We start from the raw sequence: 22,774 nt of genomic DNA, 5'->3' as shown, positions 1-22,774 counted from the left end.
TTGTAACATAAAAAATCTTTTCCGGCTTGTCCAAATTCAATAGCACCGATTTCTACTTTCTAATTGCGTTGAACGTCGGTATATGTATTATGGTCCTAATCGTTACTATAAGTACTACCAAAACAGGAAGATGGGTTGTACTAGGCTACGTCTCAGCCTACACGGCTCCTAGGAAAGGGAGGACTGGAGACACTGTAATCATTAAATCATTAGTGTTCTAAAAAACTAAGATAGTAAGTAAGAACAAGCTATAGTGACTTAGCTGTAAACGGAGTCCTTCCAAGTGGCTGTCAAGGGGTTTGTCACTTATCAAAGAAATAATATAAGCTTCATGAATACGATGGCGGATGAAAGCCTCGTCTCCTTCATTCTGGAAAAAAAATTCTCACATCAGAATTACCTATTAATTTAATGAAATTAATTACTTATCAACTTTTTATCCAAATTTATACTTGGCACCTCGAACCTCAGAGACACTTGGTGCCTGGGATAAAAGTGCTGCTAGTTTTTTTAAAGAGTTGGGGTCCAAGCTAATTAGAACCTAAATACGTCTGCTCACCACCACGTCCACGACGAGACTCCTAATGTTTCACATTGACATAAAATGCAAGAAAATTAAGAATACAATAATTATGTTACTTTCTGATTACATTTTTTGTGTGTGGATAGGCAGGCAGGAAGGTTACTTAGTAGACAAAATATTGAAGTTCTTGGGAGGCAGGATCAAGTATAACATTTTGGGTTTACGGCTCATGCTCGGTGATGATATGGGAAATTTGTTTACTGAGAATTATATAAAATATATATACATGTAATAATTTCCCCTGTAAATTAATGTTTGTTTACTTAGAATTATATAAAATATATATACATGTAATAATTCCCCCTGTAAATTAATGTAAATAAAGAAAAATAAGTATTCAGCAGTTTAGAGATCATGTTCTGTGATAATGAAACACTTGTTCACTGAGAATTATAATGTAGTATTGCCTTGTAAAACTTATGTATATATGATTTATATTGTATTTTCTAAAATAAAGATAAAAAAAAAAGTTTCGATCCAGAGGAAATGCTCACTGCATCCATGGTTCCTGCCCGCCATCTGAGGAGTTGGAGGAGCTCTACAACTTGTGACAAGTAGCCTTGTGCATGTAACCAATGTTGTAACCCTTTTTGTGTAATGAAATTTTAAAATAAAGTTAGATATATATACACACACACATACTAAAAGAATAGAATTGGTAGGAGAAGAAAATATCAGTGTTCAGTGAGGACCCACAAGGTCTTCTCCAAGTACTTTATTTTTCTTCTCCGAGGCTATGGGTCCCTACACTTGCACCAGAGGTGGTACCCCTTCTAGGCATGTGTTTTTATTTTCCATGCGTTATAACTGAATCGTATTAACGGTAACTGCTTCATAGATGATGATCCTTTCTACTAAAGTGTGTAAAGTGTTAATTTAATAATTATCACTTTACTCCCCCTTGGACTTAACCGTATGTCCATTTTCGTCTACCAGCTTCTGCACAAAGGACATAAAATGATGTCCCCATAAAAAATAATTGTACAAAATTCAATTTTAATCAATTTTAATTTAATTTATAAACTACAAACCAACCTTTACTTAGGTGATGTAAACAAAGAAGTCCCGTGGTATGAGGGTGATGAGGCATCAGCTTCTGTAATTCTGAGGCGTTATTCCACCCATGACACTTTCAAACATGACCTTATACGCTTGTACAGGCTTGAGAGTTCTAGCATTTCGTTGTTGACGTTATAGAAGTTGGCAGCTACGGGATTTTTATGGATATTTTGGTGTAAAGAAAAGAGGCGTGGCGGACCACTCCGTCACCAGCTGGCTACTGGCGGGCCAGGGTTGCCAGGTCCAAATTGCTAAAAGTAGCGAGCTGACGGCCTAAAAGTAGCGAATTTGTAATAAGAGTAGCCCAATTTTTTTTTTAGTGAATGATATTGGTTTCAAAGTAATATATTTTGATATATAGAGTACACTACACGATGTTAATTGTTTTATTAATATTATTTCTGCACATACACACACATATTATATATATATATATATATATATATATATATATATATATATATATATATATATATATATATATATATATATATATATATATATATATATATATATATTGGTGGATACTGGCAGCAGGTTTTCTTTTAAACATGTCTTATTGAATGTGACCGCATATTCAGTATTTACAATCTTCTGGTTTAGGGATTCTATCCCTATAACTATTTTCCTGGCATCAGGGCTTAGCTGATGATGCGATGCTTTTCCTTAGCATCAAGGATTCTTGTATTGTGATTTGTGTATTTGTACTCACTGAATTTGTGCGCCCTTTGAGGGACTTGAAGTAAAGGAGGGGGGGGGGGTAGAAATAGCCTAAGCTACTCTATCCCTTTGAGATGTATTTTTTTATTGTCTCAATAAACATACTTGAACTTGAAGTGGACTTTAATGTTTTTTCGGCAGCTTTATTTCCTTAGTTTCCGAGCTGTTTTCTTTACCGTGTATGTTGTAATAAACTATTCCTATATTTACAGTTGTTTCTCCCTGAGAAGATTATTAAACAATGGTGATTATAAGGGCGCGGAAGTTCAGCCTGGCCAGGGCCGCCAGCAGCCCTTGGGCCCGCCCCGGCAGCACCCAGTCTTTAATTTGGCACCTTTGTGGCACCTTTGTGGGACCTTGGTATAAGCCTAACATGTATATATACACTGGCTGCCTGTCCCCCTACACAATGATTTATTATTACCTATTATTTTATCATTTAATTTAAATATTAAATAAAATAATTAATTTAATTATTATAGTAAGTACTTAATAATTTAATAATATGTAGCAAGTACATAAAAATGATTAAAAAGTACAGTTTAGTCATAGGAGATTCCTAGATTGGAATTCACTACTAAATTTCAAAATATCCAAGTATTTTTAGTGTGAAATGCTGTTATTATATGCATAAATTGTTGTTTTAATAATATTACGTTTAACTACTTGGGCTAGACGGTAGAGCGACGGTCTCGTTTCCTACAGGTCCGCGTTCAATCCCCGACCGTCCAAGAGGTTGGGCACCATTCCTTTCCCCCGTTCCATCCCAAATCCGTATCCTGATCCCTTCCGAGTGCTATATAGTCGTAATGGCTTGGCGCTTTCACTTGATAGTTCCCCCACCCCCTGAATAATATTACGAGAGCAGTATTTACGGGCTATTCAAGCCCGTGCCACCTCTTGGGTGGCTTAATCTTCATCAATCGAGAGCAGTACGTCCTAACCAGACATTATATGATGATATCCTGAACAGTTGATAAATAAAAGTAATTGCCGAACTCCAGTTATCTAATACTTATGATAAATGGTATAAATCCTTATCATAAGCCAAGGGATTTGTAGATCAGTGTTTAAAGGGAATTCGGAAGTATTAATAAGCCAGCTGATGCCATCTGTCGGCAGAAGAGAACACTAGCAACTGGCTGGTCAACAGTGGCCATAAGATACAGCTTACGCCATCTGTTGACATCAAATTACACTTATAACAAATTACCCCACAAAATACCACTAACGCCATCTAGTTTTTTTCCAACGCACTATAAATAGCCAAACAGCAACACATAAGGCGGGTTGTTGTGCTCGGGTAGGAGGTTCCTAGCTCCGCCCACAGATGGTATGGAGTGCATAATAAATGGCATATCATTGGTAGAAACTCTTTGTTGACATTCACACAACAGCCAATCACAGGAAGGGATCAGCTAAAGGCTCCAGCCACGTAATAAATAATCTTTATTCAGCACACCATCGTTGCTTATGACATTCTGCTTCAACTTTAATCTACCTAAAAAGTGAAATGTTAAGTTATTTAAAAGTATTAATATAGTAATAATTAAATACTGCAGGACGTAACGAGTGTTACAGAAACATATGGGCTGGCTACCCGACTTGTGACGTCATCAGAGGGTGTTGCCACACACAAATAATATCGGCGATACAATGCCTCCGCCCAGCTCTTATTGGTCTACGTTATTCAGTTAGATGGACATTTCTGTCTTGTATAAAACATAAATTGTTGTTCTTTTGTACAACAACAAGGTTATTGAGCAAAACGACGTATTTCTTATTTTGCATTTTATTCATATAAGCGTTGGCATTCCCCGCAACAGCCAATCACAGGAAGGTATTTGTTGGAAACTCTGCCTCAACAAAGTTGATTCCTAATGAACTCTAACAATAAATTCGTTTAATAAACGAGTATTTAGGGTCAAGCTACAGATGAACATGATAGGATAACGGTGTTTTAGCTTGCAGCTTCGTTACACAGAATCCCTGGTCTTAATTTCAAAAATAAAGAACTAGAAAGCGTATTTTATTGCTAACTTTTCGAGAAATAAATCCCAATCTCATATTTACGAACATTTATGCATTGATTTTTTGGCTTAAGTTTTTATCATAATCCCTTTTGCAATCTCAACACCATCCGGCTCGTATCTTGTAACTTTCTTCGTTACTTAGCCTCAAAACCTTACATTTGTCTTACATATCCTCAACAGTAGATAAAAAAAGTAATTGCAGAATTCTAGTTACATAATGCCAGCATGCTACTAACTTGTAACGTTATTATTGGCGGTTGCCTTGACGCAAATAATGATACACTGCTCTGCCCTCTTATTCGAGTAAATTATTCAGTTAGATGGAGATTTCTGTCAGGTGCAAAACAGAAATTGTTGTTCTTTTTCACAACAACCTTGTTGTTGTGCACAATGACCTATTTCTTAGTTTAAATTTTAAATTTTAGTTTAGTTTATTATTATTATTATTATTATTATTATATAATAATAATAATAATAATTGTTGACTCTTTGTTGACATTCACCACGTCAGCCAATCACAGCAAGGGATCAGCGAGGTGCTCCATCACGTAATAATATTATCTCTAGTGCAAAGCACACCAGCCACGATTATGATATTCTGTTGCATCTTTATTCTATCCAATATGTAAACATTTCAACCATTTATATTTGTCAGTTTAGTGATAATTAAATAAGGCAGGATATAACAGTGATAAAAGAATGGCTTGGCAATCTAACGTGTGATTGAAACGGCATCGAGTCATAAACGATACGATGCCCGGCCTCCTCCTAGACATTTTGTAATTGTAAATCAATTTATCAACTCATCCTCTTCTTTTGGCAGTACTTATAGTAACGATGAGGACTTATAAAGTTAAAAAAAGTGGGGGCGGGTTCCCGATGAGACTCACAGGGGTGGGTGGGGGGTTCAAAAGGTTCTCAGAGGGGGGGTAGGTGTTTGTTGGAGGTTGGCAACATCAATGTCCATCCATCACCATAATAAGATTCCTTGTCAGTCATTGAGATTGATACTTTAAGAGCAAGACTGACGTTCTGGGCTTGTCTTCTGCCTGTATAGCTCCTTAGCTGACGCTTCTTGAGACTATTATTGCCTTGCCTTGCAACGGAGACTTACTACATACAAACAAATACAACAAAATTGCACTAATGTATGCAATCGCAATCGACAATGTATTTGAGCCAGAGTGACGGCAACAAATATTTTAATGTCCTTTGTAACACGATGTCTTATCGCAAGTTATCGCGCATCACTTAGCTGGTACAACGTCGGCCGTCATCGTATGAGACACTTCGATCCAAGAGTCAATGCTCGATCCTGCAGACACAACTAGGTGAGTACACACACACACACACACACACACACACACACACACACACACACACACACACACACACACACACACACACACACACACACACACACACACACACACACACAGGACGCTCGCCGTGCTTCGGGTGGGGTGTAAGAGGCTCAAAATTAATGAATGTCTAGAATTTCTAACGCATTATTAATGCTTTACCCGAGACATTAAAATGCGCTCTGTGAGGTTTATTTGCTATAAACATGCAACAGCATGTTTATAGCCATAAACATGCAACAGCACTTACTGGGCTGACAGTGTGGCGGTCAGAGGGTGTCAACTAGGCTGACAGTGTGGCGGTCAGAGGGTGTCAACTAGGCTGACAGTGTGGCGGTCAGAGGGTGTCAACTAGGCTGACAGTGTGGCGGTCAGAGGGTGTCAACTAGGCTGACAGTGTGGCGGTCAGAGGGTGTCAACTAGGCTGACAGTGTGGCGGTCAGAGGGTGTCAACTAGGCTGACAGAGATCCGGTTAAGTGTAGTGAGGCTTGGTGTATTATTAACTTCCTGCAGGTCTATGGTGGATGCTGGTAATTGCTGTACATTCACCTCCTATAAGATTAAACTAACCGAAGCTGGTTTGATACATACGTTCTGAAAAACCTCCATTGAGAACTGTGAGGTAGTTATGACTACTAGTATTCCAAGTTGTCAGGGTGGAAAAAAAACTCTCAACACTGGTTCAGAATGAAGTCTGACAAAGTGCTTGCATCTCTCAAGAACACACGGTCCATCCAAATTCATCTCCGCGAAATATCTGTCCTTTTACATGACGGCAACGACATATCTAGCAGATTCTGGTTCTCTGTTTTTTGAAAGTTGAAAGACTGGTTTGTGTTTGTGACCTGGAGTTAGATGTGAAGCAGGGAGGATAGAGGCTCTTGATCTGGAGGTCAGAGACGATTAGGAACGTTTAATTTCATCTGATGCTGCTGTTCACTTAACAATAAATTGGTACCCGGGATATAGGCAACAATTGTGGGGTTGCATCCTGGGGAAGGTCAGTATTGTTAGTTTAGACTCTAGGGGTAACCTTGATGAGCTTCAGTATACGCGTCCAGCCCCCGATAACGTAGAATTAAGTTATAACAAAGCGTGTAGACGCGCCAGTTGTATAAGTTACCCCAAGTTTCCAAGCAATATAATTTCATTCCACATTTTCTTTAAAAGTAGTAATAGAGAAAACGACCTGCAGACTGTAACTAACTATATTCTGTATATTACAGTAAGGGTACCACCTCTGGTGCAAGTGTAGGGACCCATAGCCTCGGAGAAGACAATAAAGAGTACTCAGAGAAGACCGTGTGGAGCCTCACTGAACACTTTAACATTTTCTTCTCCTACCAACCCTATTATTTTTGTACTGTATATATATATAGCCTTGCTTAACAAGGTTTAGCAAGCCGAGTTTTCCTGAAATTATATTTTTCAATTTGTTTTTCTTATGGAATGATAAACTTTTCTATTACATTATCTATGATTTTTTTTATTTCAGTTAAATCTGATGAGACATAACCTAACCTAACTCTAACTAAGTCAGTAATTCATGTTCTTAATATAATATAATAATATTAATTCAAATAACACAATTTTAAAAGACATTTGAAAATAGAGAAAATCACTCTGCCAATTAGGCAAATCGGGCCTTCTATACTAGGCCAAGCATTCCGTTCTGGCTATTAGGTACAGCATCCTCGTCACGGCCCTTGTGGATTTGTTTAGCATATTCATATATATACATTTATATACATTATGCGCGTATAGGAGGAGGTCGGGCATTGTAGCGTATATGACTCGATGCTGTTTCAAAGTTCCCACCTGACCTGACGTCACAGATCTGGTAGCCAAGCCATGATTTTATCACTGTTATATCCCGCCATATTTATTTATATCTAAACTGGCAAATTTAAATGATTGAAAAGTTTACATTTTTGGTAGAATAAAGATGCAACAGAATATCATAATTGTGGCTAGTGTGCTGTGCACTAGAGATGATATTATTATGTGATGGAGCACCTCGCTGATCCCTTGCTGTGATTGGCTGACGTGGTGAATATCAACAAAGAGTTTCCACCAATGAGATGCAAGCTCGTGGGGGTAAGGGGGGGGATGGTTCCTTCAGTACAATGAAGGTCCAAATTGATGTTTGATACAACATACAAAGATGTTTGGTTAAACATCTCTAGTATACCAAAGCATTTACACCATATTTATAACAGATCCACATAGGTATATCCATTTATAACATATCCATATAAACATGCATTTATAACATATTCATATAAACATCCATTTATAGCATATGTATTTATAGCCTATCGATATAAGCATATCCACATAAGCATATCCATTTATAGCATATAAGAATAATACATAGAAAACGCGACACTTTCCTCCAAGACCTGCAGGTAACCGCAGCGGTCATCGGCCCTCCGAGACGTCAATATTCACTTTTACACTCCTGTCTCGCCAAATTATTAACGCTGACGCTGCATTGTGAGGCGTCTGCGAACGTCACCCCTCGCGCAGTCGTCGAGAGGAGAACTCCTTCACGCAAGCTGCAGGTATCGTAGAGAAAAAAAGAAGCATTCCTGTCCTCTGTGGGTGAAGGAACATGGCTCACGGTGTTGGAGGCTGCGCCACCTTTAGGAAGTTCAGCGCCACCTTCAGGAAGTTCACCGACCTGTAGAAGGTTCAACAGTATCAAGACCTCTCCGTCAGTGTTCTCCGGGATTACATGGCGCTTACAGGAACCTTGAAGACTGCTCCTGTAGCCTCAGGGTGAGTATTTAGCCCTCTGGAGGCGCCACCTTCAGGTAGTTCAGCGCCACCTTCAGGAAGTTCAGCGCCACCTTCAGGTAGTTCAGCGCCACCTTCAGGTAGTTCAGCGCCACCTTCAGGAAGTTCAGCGCCACCTTCAGGAAGTTCAGCGCCACCTTCAGGTAGTTCAGCGCCACCTTCAGGAAGTTCAGCGCCACCTTCAGGTAGTTCAGCGCCACCTTCAGGAAGTTCAGCGCCACCTTCAGGAAGTTCACCGTCCTGTAGAGGGTTCAACAGTATCAAGACCTCTCCGTCAGTGTTCTCCGGGATTGCAAGGCGCTTACAGGAACCTTGAAGACTGCTCCTGTAGCCTCAGGGTGAGTATTTAGCCCTCTGGAGGCGACGCTATTTCCTGGGCGTTCCTCGCTCTGTAATAATCGTTTGGTAATTAATTTGTTATACATGTACGGTGCACTGATATTTACATAAGTTAATGATTACAGCAATACTGTTATTAAACACCAATGTACAGTCATGTAAGTAACGTATATATGAATAGAGTTGATATTGAGGCTACGGAGATTCAATTCTTCAAGAAAGGAAAGAATATTTTTCATGATGATTCGCATCCACGATGATAACACATTTATAAATGCCTTGATTTATAGCAGTATTATTATAGTTTTTATACCAGACATTTATTTTTAGCATATTGAAACTAATGCAATATATATAATTAGGCTTTTTTGTATTTTTTGCTGTAACAAAAAGCTTCAATTGAGTACTTTATTATAAATTTATATAAACTAATTTTTTTATGGCAAAGGATATATACACCGAAGTATACCCCCGTTTCTAGGTGTATATACAGTGAGTTTATCTTAGTCCTGGATTAAGGTAAAGTCCCACACCACGTAACCTGTGTCAGTGGAGTCTAATAATTTTCTTCTGTATCAGGTAATGAGTTTGTTGAGACACGGAGGCAGTTAATGGATGGTCTCTCGCATCAACTATACGTCATCATCGACAACGCTATCATACTTGTGAAGCAGTTTGTGTAGCTGTGTGTGTCTGTCTACTGGGAGCAAGATCTATTAGTGGGTTATACCTCCCTTCAACACCACCACAACAACAAAAGGTAAGCAAGTTTGTTGCTTTGGTGTTACTTGGTAAATTCTACCTTGAATTAGCAACCGTGCTTCCGAAAACCAATATTTTAATTTTTTTGTTTTCCCCTTTCTATATTTAATCTTATACATTTTCAAATCATTGTTTTGTGCTCTAACTTGATATTTTTCATACATTATTAATATCCCCCCTTGTTGAGCCTTTTCCTACATTTGTATGTTTAATTTATGTCCTTCATTTATTGCACATTTTTATACACTTATTTTATAATTTCTTTATTAGGGAGATTCCTAATACTCGGGATTAATTTAGTCGGCATTCTTAGCATGTATCAATACAACATACATTAATTTTATTTAGTGCTCAAGACTGTGCTACATAATCTAGGGTCTGACAGGGGGGCTAAACAAAATTTGGTTTCCCATTGTCTGGAGACATGTAAGGCCTATCGAAGCCCCCTACCCCCCAGGCCTACTACTACTGTATATTAGTACAGTATATTTAAACTGTTGTCATCACTCGTATATGTTTATTTATCTTCTGGTAAATTATCAAGTTCTTCATTAGTAGGGAAGAAATATTAGAGTACTTTATTATTTTCAATCTAACTTTGGATTGAAAGTACTCTATTAAAGTACTTTATTATTTTCAATCTCTCTCTTTCTCTCTCTGTATATATATATATATATATATATATATATATATATATATATATATATATATATAAGACTGGGAGCTCTAACTTGGTTTCCTCATTTACTATGTAATATTTCTTAATAATTCGATATAGGCCTTCTTCAGATAACCTTCCAGTTCTGTGTATGCTAATATATAGAGCATTTGCGTATCAAATTATTGGGTTGAATTTCATAATCACCTATTTAGGGACACTTTTTTATTCGATCCTGAAAAATATATAACCAATATTACATGATTTAAATAAATGAAATACGTGATATACATTAAACCAATACATGACATACATTAAACAAATACATGATATAAATTAAAAAAATAGATGATATACATTATATATATCAATAAAACAAATATAGGATATCAGTAAAACAAATACAGGATATTGATTAAACAAATATATGATATAAATTAAACAAATATTGTATATTGTACATTATATAAATTAAACATACACTGTACTGTACATTATATCAATAAGACAAATACATGATGTAAATTACACAAATACATAAAATAAAACAGATATTGCACGTGGAACTTTATACAGCTTCAGGAACTTGAATATTGCTTGTGGAACTTAATGATATCTTGTGGAACCTGAACATTCTCTTTCACACATTTGATGGTGCTACATAGCCTTCCCGGCTTGGTGCCTTCTTTGATAATTACTTACTTGAACATTCCCTGTGAAAATTAAATATGGCTTGTGGAACTTAATTAATAACTTGTGGAACTCAATTATATCTTGTGGAACTTGAACCTTCTTTGTGGAAATTAAATATTGCTTGTGGAACTTGAATATTTCTCATTAAATTTAATACAGGGAAATTAGAAAGCGTAAATACGTATATACAATTGAGACAAATTCTGGAGTGAAAATAGAGATCAGATCTAAGCTTAAACACCAAACAGTTACCGAGAACAATAATAACATTAGTTTACATATCAAAGGGCTAAGGGGGATGGTGTTGACTAAGTAGTAAGGGAATGGTGCTATCCTAAGGGCTAATGGTGATGGTACTAAAGGAATGGTGTTGAATAAGAACTAATGGGATGGTGTTAGGTAAGGATTATGGTGTTGGCTAAGAGGATGGGATAGTGTTGACTATGTACTGGTAGTGTTGGCTGAGGTCACCAGCAAAACATCTGAGGAGAAACAAACGACAGTAAAAAATTTTTTTATATTTTATTTACAGTATAGCTTTGAGACACCGGACACCGTGGGGGGTGGGTGATAGGCAGGAAGGTACACAGCAGACGGGCGCGATGCGTGCCCCACTACGAGAGCTTCCATTCCTGTGTGTGTGTGCGTGTGTGCGTGTGCGTGTGCGTGCATACGTGCACGCGTCTCTTGTTAACCCTCAGGATACAGATTCTTGGGGGCGTCATTCACTATTTACCACTCGACCCCACACACAACTCATCAGCTGTAACAAATGCAAATTAGAGTTAAAGTTTTCTTAATTTTATGAATTATTTTATGAAAGGATAATAATAATAATATCATTGTTTGTTAGACAAACATATTAGTTGATCAATTAGGATGGCTATACGGCATTATAACAGAACGCGTGAACTAAGCCAGCAAGAGAAGAATGCACCGATTGCAGCATATTAATACTTTAACAGTAAGAATTTGGCATAATCCCACATCAGAGGCTTCCTTATCAGCTGGATAAGCTGGCTGGAACACCTACATTGATTGGAGGTGTTGACTGAAGGGCTAAGGGGGATGGTGTTGATTTAAGGGCTAAGGGGATGGGGTTAACTTAAGGGCTAAGGAGTAATGGGATGGTTTTTGACTAGCCATCAACCAAGCAGGAAACATTATCACCATTCTGTGAAAGTCCTTGAATAGAGTAAATGTAATTTTGGGAGTTTCACAGGGATTAAGACTAGGCTTCTTCGTTGTCTAGTGTGGAAATGAAACACATCTGTAAGATTGGGTGTGGAGGGGGTGGGGGTGGGGATTGAGACACACACCTGTAGGCTTGGAAACACATCTGTCGTGTTGGTAGCTGTAGAGGGTGTCGCCGAAACACTGCCACATCTCTGAAACCCAGCGGCCCTCTCGGGTCCTCGCGCACTGATAGAAGTTTCCGCAGAGCATCCTCGTCTCCTGCGAGAAGTGAAGAGCAGGATATGATTGTAGCCTCGCTACAAGCATGTAGATAGATATATATATAGATATAAACAATCCATTGTCTGTCCACGAGTTCCCACAAACAAGTGAAAACTTACCTTGTACTGCCCATAACTGTTACACAGCTCAAAGTTGGTACAGTGCTCGCTGACCATCCAGGGTTCGAAGGGGCGGAGGTTGCTCTGGGAGCAAGTGAGGGTCCTGGGGACGGCCACAGACTGCTGTGCCACCGTCACCACCTCGTTGTCTCGCAGCAGGAGGCTTTGTGGGCACAGCTCAGACGCTAAACACAGCCGGGGGAGAAATGCAAGATGGATTATACACATACACAATGGGTAGCAAATGCAGGTCATGGCTGTGAGAATCACGTAATTGCCAACAGAGTTGAAACACTTTACTCTAACCTACACTAGGCTATAGAGACTCTAACCTACCCTAGGCTAGAGAGACTCTAACCTACCCGAGGCTATAGAGACTCTAACCTACCCGAGGCTATAGAGACTAACCTACCCTAGGCTAGAGAGACTCTAACCTACACTAGGCTATAGAGACTAACCTACCCTAGGCAATAGAGACTCTAACCTACTCTAGGCTATAGAAACTCTAACCTACCCTAGGCTATAGAGACTCTAACCTACCCTAGGCTATAGAGACTTAACCTACACTAGGCTATAGAGACTCTAACCTACCCTAGGCTATAGAGACTCTAACCTACCCTAGGCTATAGAGACTCTAACCTACCCTAGGCTATAGAGATCTATAGCGATATCTATAAAGAGCTAAGTAGAAGTAATAGCCGTTGTAAACAAAAAAAAAAGTCGGGTTTAAAAAAATGGAATAGACAAAAATAATTAAGAACATTGTGGACAAGTAGGCCTATTGCAGTTTTTGAAGCCTACTGACTCACCCCAGGATGCAACCCTTGCCTAACTCCCAGCTACTTATTTACTGCTAGGTGAACAGATGCATTAGGCGAAAGGTAACGTACTCAACCATTTCAGTCCCTTCGGGGGAATTGACCCCAGGTTGTGGGTCGAGAACGCAGCCAACTGCACCACTAAGCCCTAAATAGCCCGCAAAAGTACTTATCACAGCCCAATCACCAATTAAGTAAGACTTTTGCATACACACTGAAAACACAATAACGTGATGCATCAAATGAACAAATCCACAAGGGCCGTGACGAGGATTCGAACCTGAGTTTGAGAGCAGACGCTGCCTTAATCGTCGTAGACCATGTCGTAGCTCAGTCGATTAAGCAGCGTCTGGGCTGCTCTCGGACGCAAGTTCGAATCCTCGTCACGGCCCCTTGTGGATTTATTCTCTTGCATACACACCTGTAGGAGGAGAAGTGCAGGTTTTGCTGCCCTTGTTCAAGAGTTGTCCCGGTGGACACATTGCAGAGGCGGCGATGGGGAGGGCGCCAACGTAGCATGTCATACACAGGTCCACGATCTCCCTTACGGGAGCACACACCTCGTACCTTTGGCACTCAGAGTCGTTGAACGTACACGGAATTGAGAACGCTTGTGGGGGTGAATCGGTAGGGGCTGAGGTGGTTGGGGCTGGAGTAAAGGCTGTGGGTGGGGCTGGTCTAAGGGGCCTGGTTGGGGCTGGTCTAAGGGGTCTGGGTGGGGCTGGTGTAAGGGGTCTGGGTGGGGCTGGTCTAATGGGTCTGGTTGGGGCTGGTCTAATGGGTCTGGGTGGGGCTGGTGTAAGGGGTCTGGGTGGGGCTGGTCTAATGGGTCTGGTTGGGGCTGGTCTAATGGGTCTGGGTGGGGCTGGTGTAAGGGGTCTGGGTGGGGCTGGTCTAATGGGTCTGGGTGGGGTTGGTCTAATGGGCCTGGTTGGGGCTGGAGTTATATCTGAACCTTGTGGTTCGGTTATATCTGAACCTTGTGGTTCGGTTATATCTGAACCGGTTGGTGGGGGTATATCTGATTCTGGTGTTGGGATTATATCTGAACCGGTTGGTGGGGGTATATCCGGGCCTGGTGATGGGATTATATCTGAACCGGTTGGTGGGGGTATATCCTGGCCTGGTGATGGGAGTATAACTGAACCGGTTGGTGGTGGTATATCCGGGCCTGGTGATGGGGGTATAACTGAACCGATTGGTAGTGGCATATCTGGGCCGGTTGGTAGTGGCATATCTGGGCCGGTTGGTACTGGCATATCTGGGCCGGTTGGTAGTGGCATATCTGGGCGTGCTGGTAGTAGTATAACCGGGCCTGATTCTGGGATTATGTGTGACCCATGATGACTCGTGAGTGACCCACACGGGGGCCTCACCAGGTAAGGAAACAAGCACTGGTCGAGGGTGTTTGAGAAGACGGTGCCGGCCTCACACTTGAAGTAGTAGAGGTGGAAGTGCTCCGGGGTGGTCTTGGGCACACACCTGCAACAAGACCAGGTGTGTAAACACACACACACACACACACCTCAGTCAAGCACTGACCTTCCACACACACACACACACACACACACCTTGACAGTTGAGAGGCGGGACCAAAGAGCCAAAGCTCAACCCCCGCAAGCACAAATTGGTGAGTACACGCACGCACGCCTCATATACCTCATTTACATCTACACTATATATATATATATATATATATATATAGTGTAGACCTATATATATATTAATGGTCCTATTTATAACACGCACCGCTCCCACTCCTGTGCTTATCCACCCACTCACTGTGTAATATGGTGCAAAATCGCCCGAAACGCTTCGTGTATTATTGTCTTTAGGCACAGCATGTACTATAACTTTATCTAGAAATCCAACATTCTGTTTACAACTCATTTTGAATGTACCTGAATAAACATGTATGTATTATTATTTATTATAAGCAGGGATGATACAGCGGTGACTGTAGCAGTAGCAATAGATGGAGACTCACCTGTAGAACCAGGTGCAGTTTCTAGGGTGTGGGAACACGCCCTCGGCGCGACACGTCAGCTTCGGGATGACTATTTGGTCGGGATAACGCTGGTCTGAAAGGGGGGAAAAGTCGGTGCACGTTAGTTCATTCTCAGTAAAGTGTGAGCCAGCATAGTGAAGCAGAGATGGCTTACCAACACCACAGTCGAGTACAAGTTTATATATAAACTTGTTTTCTGAGATATCTCAGAAAACACTTGACTTCTGAAGGATTCGAACCAGGTCCGTCAGGGTTTCCATGCCCGTTTGTATCGTGTATTGGCTGAGCGGTTATAGTATTGGAGGATTTGAACCAGGCTGACCTGGTTCAAATCCTCAATGAATCAAGAGTTTTCTGATATATATGCAATATAAACAATAGGCTTAAGGGGGATACTGAGAAGAGAGGGGGAAACTGAGAGAGGGAAAAAAGAGGCAGAATGGTATTTAAAGACAGAGTAGAAAAGGAAAGGGAGGGTGAGAATACACAGGGCCGAGGACTGGCCTACCACCTACCATTGGGTCCTATAGGGCACGCCTGGACCACTGTCAACACGCTGAGCACCGCTGTCAACACCGTCAGCGCCCTTGGAGATGACGCCATCTTGCCTTCCCGGTACCTGTGGAGGTGCTGTAGTATCTCGTTAAATTGGAGGAAGGTTAAAATAATGGGCGGAAGGAGGTGGAGATGTGTGGGTGTGAGGGGTTGGTAAGGGTGGATGTATATTGGATGAGGGGTTTGTGAGTATGTGGGTGAATGGTGGAGGGGGGACCACGGCTCTTGGGTCCCGCCTCTCAACCCTTAACCAGCCGGTGGATAGATTCCACTTCATATCAACATTGAAAACTTTGTCCAATGTCTCTGTGGCTCATTTGGGTACTTAGTTTCCATCTATTATCCCCCTTTGTTCGTGTACCATCCCTGATAAATAGTCTGTCCTTGTCTGCCCTGTCTATTTCCTCGAGTATCTTGTATGTCGTTATCATATGTCCCCCTGTCTCTTCCAGTTAACTTTAGTCTTCCCCTGCAACTCTTACCTCTCTCAGTTCTGGGACTATAGTCTGGTGGCAAACATCCTGACTTTAGTTTTGTGTTTAACGAGATAAGGAGTCCATGCTGGTGTCACATTTTCAACAGTTTGATCTCACACAAATGGTAAACAAGATCCCGGCCGGCTCTTTGTTCAGATTCCTAAAGGCAGTTTATATATTAGCCAAAATTCCAAATGCAGCTGATGAGATTCTTTCGTTGTGGGGTTCAGTAGTGACAGGTCCGGTCTGGGGTGAGGTGAGGCTATGTAGTCAGGTGGATGTGGGGGTGAGGTGTGGATGTGTGGGTACGTGAGGTGTGGATGTGTGGGTACGTGAGGTGTGGATGAGAGAGATGTGGATATGAGGTGAGGATCGAGGGGGGGGGTGTGTGTGTGTGTGTGTGTGTGTGTGTGTGTGTGTGTGTGTGTGTGTGTGTGTGTGTGTGTGTGTGTGTGTGTGTGTGTGTGTGTGTGTGTGTGTGTGTGTGTGTGTGTGTGTGTGTGTGTGTGTGTGTGTGTGTGTGTGTGTGTGTGTGTGTGTGTGTGTGTGTGTGTGTGTGTGTGTGTGTGTGTGTGTGTGTGTGTGTGTGTGTGTGTGTGTGTGTGTGTGTGTGTGTGTGTGTGTGTGTGTGTGTGTGTGTGTGTGTGTGTGTGTGTGTGTGTGTGTGTGTGTGTGTGTGTGTGTGTGTGTGTGTGTGTGTGTGTGTGTGTGTGTGTGTGTGTGTGTGTGTGTGTGTGTGTGTGTGTGTGTGTGTGTGTGTGTGTGTGTGTGTGTGTGTGTGTGTGTGTGTGTGTGTGTGTGTGTGTGTGTGTGTGTGTGTGTGTGTGTGTGTGTGTGTGTGTGTGTGTGTGTGTGTGTGTGTGTGTGTGTGTGTGTGTGTGTGTGTGTGTGTGTGTGTGTGTGTGTGTGTGTGTGTGTGTGTGTGTGTGTGTGTGTGTGTGTGTGTGTGTGTGTGTGTGTGTGTGTGTGTGTGTGTGTGTGTGTGTGTGTGTGTGTGTGTGTGTGTGTGTGTGTGTGTGTGTGTGTGTGTGTGTGTGTGTGTGTGTGTGTGTGTGTGTGTGTGTGTGTGTGTGTGTGTGTGTGTGTGTGTGTGTGTGTGTGTGTGTGTGTGTGTGTGTGTGTGTGTGTGTGTGTGTGTGTGTGTGTGTGTGTGTGTGTGTGTGTGTGTGTGTGTGTGTGTGTGTGTGTGTGTGTGTGTGTGTGTGTGTGTGTGTGTGTGTGTGTGTGTGTGTGTGTGTGTGTGTGTGTGTGTGTGTGTGTGTGTGTGTGTGTGTGTGTGTGTGTGTGTGTGTGTGTGTGTGTGTGTGTGTGTGTGTGTGTGTGTGTGTGTGTGTGTGTGTGTGTGTGTGTGTGTGTGTGTGTGTGTGAGGGATGAGAGCCAAATTTGTACACTTACAAACTGGTTTAGACTGGAGAGCTTAAAAGATTAGTAACTTAAATTTAAGGGCAAAACAAGAACATATCAGATCATAAACAAAACAAAGAAAGCTAGAACAAGTTTTACAGTAACTTTAAGGTTCATAACAACAGCATTAGTATTATAGTACAAGAGTTAAGACCAATTGTATATAAAAAAATACAAGTATTCTTTGATCGAACTGCAAATACATTTTTGACATCAATGGGCGCTATTTCACGTCTTCAAATTTAAGCTGAAAGTGTTGACTTTGAATTTAAGCTGAAAACGTTGACTTTGAATTTAAGCTGAAAACGTTGACTTTGAATTTAAGCTGAAAACGTTGACTTTGAATTTAAGCTGAAAACGTTGACTTTGAATTTAAGCTGAAAGCGTTGACTTTGAATTTAAGCTGAAAGCGTTGACTTGTACTGAATATAAGCTGAAAGCTTTATAAGTGTTTATTTATTTATTTATTTATTTATTTATTTATTTATTTATTTATTTATTTATTTATTTATTTATTTATTTATTTATATACAAGAAGGTACATTGGGATTGTGAGAATACATAGCATAGTACAGTAATTACACTCTTGTAAAGCCACTAGTACGCGCAGCGTTTCGGGCAGGTCCTTAATCTAACAGATAATTTTAAGTAGGTAAAATGTTGTTTCATTTCAATATGATGGACAACGGGGCCACATCAATAAACATCACCAAACTATTAAAACATTTGTGGTGTGCACTGTCTACATGTCTAGCCTTCGCTTGAAACAATCCAACGATTCTACGTTGTATTATGATACTCTGGCTTTTGTCCCACATATCTAAAACCCCCCATATTTGCAAACCAGTATTTACCCCATGTATATTCTAAATCTAAATCATAACTGTTCCACTCTTATCAAATATTTTGTGTTCTATTTTGTTTTGATTTTTAAAATGTTATTAATATTACCTTTGTTATAGAGATATAAGTCTCCGTGGTGTAGTGGTAAGACACTCGCCTGGCGTTCCGCGAGCGCTATGTCATGGGTTCGTATCCTGGCCGGAAATCCTTAACTGTAGCCTCTGTTTAACGCAACAGTAAAATGTGTACTTGGTTGTAACAACGATTCTTCGCGGCAGGGGATCGTATTCCAGGGACCTGCCCGAAACGCTACGCGTACTAGTGGCTGTACAAGAATGTAACAACTCTTGTATATATCTCAAAAAAAAAAAAATAAGGGGGACTGACATAGCACTTTAGATCAAGACACAGCGATACAAATATAGAAGCACCAAGAAGGATGTTTGTAGAATTCATTAATAACTTAAGACGAGAGTAGGTCTTAGCGCACACCAATCAGCTGCTCTGAGATTCTTGACGAAGATTAATGTGTTGTTGTCTGTTGCTGTCACAGCCAGTAAGTGTAAGGGGTTGATAGCCATTGTATTCCGTGAAGATTTCTCAGCAGGATGTGATCTGAAGTGTCTTAACTCCTTTAAAAAGGGATTCAGACCATAGCTGCTCTCCCACCGGAGCAGTTTCCGCGCCTCTGCCGAATTTGGAGACTCCGTGTTGCACATTAATGCTAGGATTCACAAATCCACGTCGGTCAGGGAAAGTGGATTTCATTGCTGAGGCAGGCTCTCTATCCAGCCGTAAATAGCGAAGCTCTCTGCAGTTCCGCATAGCTAATGCTGACATTGATTCGATAATGGACTTAATTAAGAACATATATCAACCTCCTTGGTAATTAAAAGCCACCACTCACAGCCCCAGGAACTAGCTAAGTATATTCAGGTTTTTAATTTGACTCAAGATTGCAGTATATATTCTCAGATCATATACACCAAAAGGTATAAGGTATACTACTGGGTGTATATATCCCGGCATATATATACCCCTTACATGTATGCGGTACCCAAGTGGAAGACATTTGCCTAATTATAAGTCTGCATATTCATGGTCCAAGAATTACCATGCAGGTTATAAGGCAGCGGTGGAGGTTCGTGCAGGTGTGACCAACACTGGTTTGCTTTCATTGGTTGTTGAAACTACAAGTGTGTGTATAATAGATTGTCAGTTGTATTGAAATACATGGTGTATGATAGATGGGTAGATATCAACTGAGAGTATGAGAGAGGGGACAAACAGAAAGGGCGTGCGTGATAGATGGACAGACATCAGGATGAACAGTCCAGCGGGTTTTCTTCCTATTGGGGAGTGTTGTACATGCTGCTATGACGGTGTGTCCGTTCGCAGGATGAGTGGCGCTGTCCACTCACCGGTTGAGTGGCGCTTTCCCAATAAACTCGCCCCTCGGGGCAAAACTTAATCAAGGGAGAGTATGAGAGATGGAGAGTCAAGCGAGCAACTATAATGCCAAACTTACCTACGGCTTGTAGCGGGCGACGTCCTCACAGCAAGTGATGTTCGTACCAGCGTGGGCTCTCAAGTCTTATATATGTCTCTCCCTCCCCCTCTTCTTTAAGCTCCACCCTCTTCTACCCCTACCTCCTCCGTCGCCCCCCATCCTCAACCGACTCCACCCCCATCAAAATCCACCCCCTCGAGCATATTAGGACCCCCACCCATGCTCCCAACTAACATCTCTCACCCGCCACTATCCAGTTTGGACCCTATTTGGCAGACCCCCCTTTACCGAGAGTTTATTACCCCAACGTAAGTCTATGACCCCTCTTTGAAACCCCCCCTCCCTCCACCGTCCACCCATTTTGTCTACCAGGATAGCCTAATATGCCTATTAAGGTGTCCGTATTTCTTCTGTTGTGGTCGTATTGGTTCCGGGAATCAATCACCTCCTGGCCTGGCCTGGTGGTCCCCATAAGTATTAGTATAACTTAGCTGAAATGAGAGCAAGTATAGAGGAGCTGGCGTAGCAACAAGTACCGAGCTGATTTAAAACTGACGCGAACCAACAGTCTCTTACAACAACAACATTCTTCTACCGTCATTAACAGCCCTATACTCACACCTTATTAACATTTCAGACTGTCTAGAGAAACCCTAGTTCAATCTAGGCATGTCTGGGTTATATATTTCCTCTGTATTTTCTATTATGTTGTAAATTTGTGGGTGATAGCCTATTTTTGTTTTCAAATTCTACGTCTGTCGGCACATGAGGCTTCCTGTTCCAGTCAGTTGGGCCGGGCCCGACTCTGGGGTTTAGGGACATTGGCACACAAGCTCATTTAGTCCCTGTTTGTGATCGGATGTGTGGGAAGGAAATGGAAAAGAAGAGAGAGAGAGAGAGGTTCGAACCCTCATCACGATCCTTGTGGATTTGTTGGTTAATGTATGTGTGCAGGCACACAGGTTTCTTGTTCCTCCCGATGCGTTAGGGACCGATAAGCAGGTCAGTGGCGGGTTCACCAGGCTGTTGGGACTGGCATGCAGTAAGAACCCCACTTACACTGCCTATAGGAAAGTAAGTGGTGAGTTGGGGCCCTACTTCAGAGGTACTGGTGTCGCCTTGGAAGTCATCCAGTTCTAAGGGGTAAACTTAAGTTTGGTTCTAAGGGAAAAACCACTAACCAAAAGTACAGAGCTGAGCTGCTAGTCAATTACATCAAGTATTCAGATCCTGTTTACCTAAGGTGGAGCTATAAATCAAAAACAGGACAATAAAGCAATATGAGGAACGTCTTTATGCAACTATTTGCGTACCCCCTTAAGTCAAGCGTCTCGAGGTGACCTGGTCAGTCGACTTCTTGTTAAAGGTGACCTCGTGGTTTGTCTAGCTCTTGAAAGTGACCGCATAGTTAGTGTACCCCCGTAAAGATGACTTTACGTGAGATATGGTGTACCCTTTCAGCCCGTCCTCTCGTTGCTACAACGTCACAAAAATGATGTACTAAATTGGCAGAACCTAACGTAATCGAGGATCCACGAATTGAAAACGACCTAGGTGGACGACCCTGGTAGGATCACCTTCCCCTCCCTCTCCCGTCACTACTGACCCAGGTGGACGACCCTGGTGACATCACCAGGACATCACCCCCCCCCCCTCCCTCCCCCGTCACTACTGACCAAGGTGGACGACCCTGGTGACATCACCAGGACATCACCCCCCCCCCCCCCCTCGCTCTCCCGTCACTACTGACCAAGGTGGACGACCCTGGTGACATCACCAGGACATCACCCCCCTCCCTCCCCCGTCACTACTGACCAAGGTGGACGACCTACCTGTCTCCCGTCGTTTCAACCGTCACAGTATTGGAGGGGGTGCAGGTCCGACTGCTGTACGGGGTGTGTGGCGACGCTAGCCTGCGTGTTCTCGCGTAGGGACGCGCTAGGCTCCTTGAGCCGTCTTCCCAATATTTCGTAGTTGAATGAAATGCCAAAACTCCCTTCTTGCTCTTATTATATTCCTTGGTCTGGATCTCGTCGATTTTGTTAGAAATATCGGCATCATTTGTGCTCCAGGACCGAGAATTCATCACCCAGTTATACGCATGTGGTTATGAAACCTATACATCTTGTCTCAATCTTTGGCGGCTTTGTTTACATATATTAAACAGTTTACGAGCATCCAAAAATCCAGATCAAATGTTGTTATTGTAATAAACAGCCTCCTGATGCTTGGGAGCTCACGAACTGTTTAAGATGTGGAGGTTCGTATGTACCTAAGTACGTGCTTTGGTGAATCAAGATCTAGCAGATTTGTTTAGGCTACGGACGATCCAATCGGCTGATCCTCTGCTGTCCTTGAGAGAAATCGGTTGGGTTAGGATTGGGGGGGGGGGATGTAGAGAATGGTATAGTTTGTAGGTTGGGGTGGTTGTGTGGTATACTGTAGTGGTGAAGGAGGAGGAAGAAGAAATAGAGGAAATGTGGCTGGGACTAACAGACATACATTTTGTGACAGGCGCGTGAGTTCCAACGGAGATACATAGTGTTGCTGGAAATTGAAATTGAAATTGAAATT

The 22,774-nt window shown here is 41.8% G+C and overlaps 1 protein-coding gene across 1 annotated transcript; it reads right to left on the bottom strand.

Annotated features, from left to right (window-relative positions):
• Positions 1-11,514: 11,514 nt before the first annotated feature.
• On the bottom strand, positions 11,515-14,117 carry LOC123769411 (uncharacterized). Its single transcript, XM_045760521.2, has 4 exons — positions 13,825-14,117; positions 12,586-12,770; positions 12,328-12,463; positions 11,515-11,771 (listed from the first exon to the last, which is right to left on the bottom strand). The coding sequence occupies exons 1-4, from the start codon at positions 13,925-13,927 to the stop codon at positions 11,737-11,739; spliced, it is 459 nt and encodes a 152-aa protein (XP_045616477.1). The 5' UTR covers positions 13,928-14,117; the 3' UTR covers positions 11,515-11,736.
• Between the last annotated feature and the right edge of the window lie 8,657 nt (positions 14,118-22,774).

The sequence above is a fragment of the Procambarus clarkii genome, chromosome 66 (assembly GCF_040958095.1).
Source record: "Procambarus clarkii isolate CNS0578487 chromosome 66, FALCON_Pclarkii_2.0, whole genome shotgun sequence".
Lineage (NCBI taxonomy): Eukaryota > Metazoa > Arthropoda > Malacostraca > Decapoda > Cambaridae > Procambarus > Procambarus clarkii.
The sequence above is the reverse complement of the archived record's forward strand: the minus strand, read 5'-3'. Positions and strand labels throughout refer to the sequence as shown.